General features: G+C 40.8%; 1 protein-coding gene across 1 annotated transcript; it reads left to right on the plus strand.

The window, feature by feature from the left end:
• Window positions 1-306: 306 nt before the first annotated feature.
• Window positions 307-2437, plus strand: LOC103774271 (delta-sarcoglycan-like; the record flags this gene model as incomplete). The annotated part of the gene is made up of 2 exons (XM_008941663.1): window positions 307-430; window positions 2104-2437. Coding segments are annotated over 2 exons (298 nt in total), but the record flags the coding sequence as incomplete, so codon positions are not given.
• Between the last annotated feature and the right edge of the window lie 2515 nt (window positions 2438-4952).

The following is a 4952-nucleotide window of genomic DNA, read 5'->3' on the forward strand; positions in this document are numbered from 1 at the left end:
AAATAATACAAATCTGAACGTGCATACAAGCAAGCTGATCATGGGGGAAGTTTTATTGCACATTGCATCTTGTCCCAGCATTCACAGCACCTCGAAGATGATGGGAAATGTTAGGAGATTGGCTTTGTGGCATATTTTACCACACTGTGCATGAGTCCTTTCCACTGTCTGAACCAGGCATGGGTCTGGACATAGATGGGTCCTAAGGTGCCGTGCAGTGGGTGGTCAGGCTGTGCCAAACAACAGCCTGAGGTTCAGTGTGACTGTTCAAGCCCCCAAGCCCTGTAACTCCCCTTTCTGTTGCAGACTGGAGTCGCCGACACGGGCGCTGGTGATGGAGGCCCCAAAAGGCATCGAGATCAACGCCGAGGCCGGCAGCTTGAAAGCCACGTGCAGGACAGAGCTCAGGCTGGAATCCAAAGACGGAGAGGTAAGGGAAGGAGGATGTCAAGCCCTGCAGCAAAACCAAACCCAGCCACAGATCTCCTGCAGATCTGTAGCCTTCTGAGTCACGGAGCCACTGCGTTTGAACCACTGGTGTGAGGGCACTGCTGAAGCAGACCTGCCTGGCTTAGTTTCTGCTAGCAGTGATTGAACATATCATATGCAAACAAGCCCCACTCTGTGGCAAAGGCTGATTCATTATTTTTAAAGTGCTTGGATAATAGCATCTGTTGTTCACGCAGATTTATGCAGCTGTAAAATACATAGTGCTCCTAAATGCTTTGTTTCCTTGTCACTTTAAAACAAGATTTACTTGCCCAACATAATTAAATCTTTTATCATACATTTTTCTATAAGAAGAGCTTAATTCACAGTTATTGATCTGAAAAGCTTTTGCAACTGATGTTTTCATTTTGGAAAGAAAGGGAACATTAGGAGGCACAAGTTGTTGCACTGGGGAAACTTCCAGTGGGGAAAAGAGGCTAACTAAAACTGCTAACACAGAAGTAAAAGAGGTGTTGAGCTAAGCCTCTGCTGGTGCCTCAAAAATACATGAGAACATGGTTCTCATCCCATCCTACTGCCACAATGATGGAAGACACCAAAGTACGTGGCTGAGGAGCTCCTGCTGGGGAACTGACCGAGAGCTTCAGCAGTAGGAGATGCCCACTGAACCCAAATCTCCTCTCCCAGCCAGGAGAGCTCCAACATGACTAATGTTTTCCTATCTTAGTGTCATGTGTAATGAACAGAACAAGATTTCTGTTGCAATTCCTGTTATTTCTAAACATATGCATTTTAAGACATTGTATACTCGGCCCATGGGTGTTAACAAACAAACTCAAAAATACAGAAAAAAAACCCCATACCTAATATACTACTGTTGAAGTCCAAGGCATTTCACTACTATAAGCAACCACTTACCTTAATGCTTTTAACACTAAGTTGCTTTTAAAATGCATATATTGACCTGTCTCTTTCAGGAGATTAGATGGTTGGATGAAACTAGAGACTTACTGTACTTGCAAGAAAAGAGCAAATTCCATTAGTTGCCCTGTAATATTCTAGTGTGCAGGGTATCTCACTGTGCTCTTCTCAGTAACATTAGAGCACTCCCCTGTAGCTGCCATGTGTCTAAGAGCTGCCACATGTTCACTTTTACGTTCTGCTTTATGAGGAGAAATTCAGGTCTGTTACGGCATTCAAGTTATTTTTAATATACATAGAAGTGTTACACCAGTACATCAAATACACATGAAAAGCAGTGCTGTGAGCCTGCAAGCATAACTGGCAGTGGGGTCACAGTGCCAGAAGTCTTGGTGGAGGGGTGGAGTCGCTGTGTGGACATGAACCACCCAGCAGTGGGGCACCTCTGGTTAGGTTAACCCTTAGACAGAGGTGCCCCAGGAAGCCTCAAGCCCTGAAAACACGGCGGGTATATTAGCAGAAACAAACTGGAGGTCTTAGGTGGCTCATGGTAAAGGCAAATAATAGGCCTACCCACATCTGTATGAGACTTTCCCATTTTTATAGACGTGCTTACCCAGTTTTTGTAGCAGCTGAGTTGTCCAAAGGAAGCTTCTTTAAATACAAGATTAAAAATAACGGCTCTCCACTAATTCTCTCTCCTTCTCTCTCTCTCTCCACCTCCAACTTCAGACAACGTTGAATTCTGCAAAAATCAAACTACCTAACTTGCCTCAAGGATCTTCCTCTTCTGCAGGGTCCAGGCAAAAAATCTACGAGCTCTGTGTGTGTCCCAATGGGAGGTTATTTCTGTCTCAGGCAGGCACTAGCTCCACCTGCCAGATAAACACGAGCGTCTGCCTCTGAGAGACAATTTGCAGTGGGGCATCGCAGGCAGCACAAAAGCCAGTTCTGGTCTCACAGATTGCAGCTGCCAACTATTTTTACAAGAACACAGAAAGCCTATCAAAGACTTTTTTTGTGTGTGCGCGCGCGTGTGTGTGAATATATATATAAAAATATATATATAAAATATATATATATCCTCTGTGTAAAATGATGTTTCAGTACAAGGAATCCCAGGGTGACCCTGTTACATTTGTGTAGCATTTCTCTTTCCCCACACCAAAATTTACTGGTACAATCTGCTGAATTGGATTTGATGCTCCCCTGGACCCTTCTGTATTAATATAGTGTAATGATTACCCCTCGTTTTTGATCACATTCTCAGAGCAATGGGATTGCTGGCTGGGCAAGACCCGGGAACTGATGTAGACCCACCAACATACAAAGGGAAGAGAAGCATCTCTGATTATTTTTGCACCATTAAATCAGTGGTATGAAAAAAAAAAAAACTAAACCAAATAACACAATAGCTAGATGTGCTGTACTGATCACCTAGAGTGATCCAAGATACCTGAGGTTAAATTCCACTCTAATTTTCACCTGAAGTGTGGCTCCCTGTTATGAGAGATGGATTGCACTTGACCAGTAGAAAAGTCCAAATTTTCTTGATAGAATAATCATGTATTTTTCCAAAGGGGTTTGAGACTTGCCTATAGACGGCCAAGGAAGCCTTGTACTATTCACACAGTCTGTGTGATGCATCAGCTCTAACTCTAACCTAAGGCCATCTCTGTGCTAACAAAACTGGTGTTGCCTTTAGTTCTTGGAAAGAAAAAAAATATGAAAGTTGGATTAAACAGAAAAATCCTGAGCCTCCTTAGTTAACAGGTGTCCTGGATCACCCTACACACTCTCCATTAGCACCTTTAATTTTGAAAAGATTTGGTGTGAAGATTTAAGATTTGGACATTGCCTATCAATATCTATATAAACAGAGAAAATTACTTATTCTACCCATAGAAACAGAAATTCTTACAAATTAGGTGTGTAATGTAGATACTATGGCAGAATTTGTCATCTTTCTTTTCAGGATATACAGTCCAAGGTCACTTAGATTTGGTGGAGACTGCAAATATCAGAGATGCTGACAATGAAACAGACTATTTTAGGGATTTATAAAAGTGTGTGACAAAGCCAGATTTCTGGAAAGCAAAGGCTTTGGATGCTGGTTCCTCTAGAATTTGAGCCCAAAAATATTTGTGGCTGAATCTTTTCATGGTTGCATTTTTTCCTTATTTTAAAGCCTAGGAGTCTTGGGCAAGATAAAACATAAAATCTGATCTGCTATCATTACTTCCACTATTCAAGTTTTGAAAAACAGTAAGAACCCAGGTCATTGAATTCTGACCCATACTGAATCCATATGCATGAAAAAATCCTTGAAAAACAAATATGCTAATTACCACAAAAAGTATCCAAGTCGCAGTAAATCTCACAAAGTCAGGAAGGTTTCTAAGCCACTGAGATGCTTTTGAAAATATTACCTCATGTGCAAATGTGACAGATCTGTGCCCATCCCTAGTGATACCTAAGCAAAGCTGGTATTCTTCTAACGATCCTCAAGATAAAATGTAGCTGATAGCAATTGTTAGAAATAATTTAGCCTTTTTTTTTTTTTTTTTCTTTTTTTTTTTTTACAGATTTCCACATATTTTCTTGTGGTCTGGAGAGTACCAGAGTTAGATCTTTTTTCTTTTTTTTAATGAGCAATTCTGGCTTAATCCAAAACTGACTGACTCAAAGGAAAGACTTTTATGGAGTTTAGGTTAGATGTACTGCTGCTTAACAAAGCAGCACTCCCATAAAATTTATTCCTGAAAGACGCTTGAACAATTTACTTTTATTTCAGTAATACTTCCCAATTAATTAACAAATTCAAACTATTTGTTAATGAATATTCCTGTAATTATTATGTCTTGAGTCAACATTTGAATGCAAAGGGTCACCCAGGGTAACAATTGTATTGGGACACAGGACTATACCATCTCTGTTCAAAGAGGGGAATTGTGCCTATGCCTTAAGTCAATGCACTCAGCAAGGAGAAGCACATCATATTTATCTTGTTATTAAAACGAGTTTATTTGGGGGGAGGGACAGGAGGGTGTCTTGAGAACTGGTTGTGCAACTTAAAACAGATATTAATGAAATGCATTAAGACTGTAGGGGCACCTAGAGTGATACAGACCTTTTTTTTTTACCATGTTAAATATAGCAAATTACTGTGTACGTTACCTCTGGGACCACAACTGAAGTCCCATTTGTAGTCCTACATCTACTGTAGATTTTTTTTCCCTGTTTCATTTAGTAGCAATCACAAACCTTATAGCAAGTATGGCTCAATTCATAAACAAATCCTGTGTGAGCCATTGTGAAGACACATCCTGCAGGAAGAGTATCAGAATCATAGAACAGTTTGGGTTGGAAGGAACAATAAAGATCATCTAGTTCTAACCTTTCCCACTAGATCAGGTTGCTCAAAGCTCCATCCAACCTGGCCCTGAATACTTCCAGGGATGGGGCATCTACAAACAATCCGGGCAACCTGTTCCAGTGCCACTCCACCCTCACAGTGAGGAATTTCTTCCTTACATCTAATCTCAATCTACCTTCTTTCAGTTTAAAGCCATTACTTTGTA

Source organism: Merops nubicus, unplaced genomic scaffold, assembly GCF_000691845.1.
Source record: "Merops nubicus isolate BGI_N331 unplaced genomic scaffold, ASM69184v1 scaffold6326, whole genome shotgun sequence".
Lineage (NCBI taxonomy): Eukaryota > Metazoa > Chordata > Aves > Coraciiformes > Meropidae > Merops > Merops nubicus.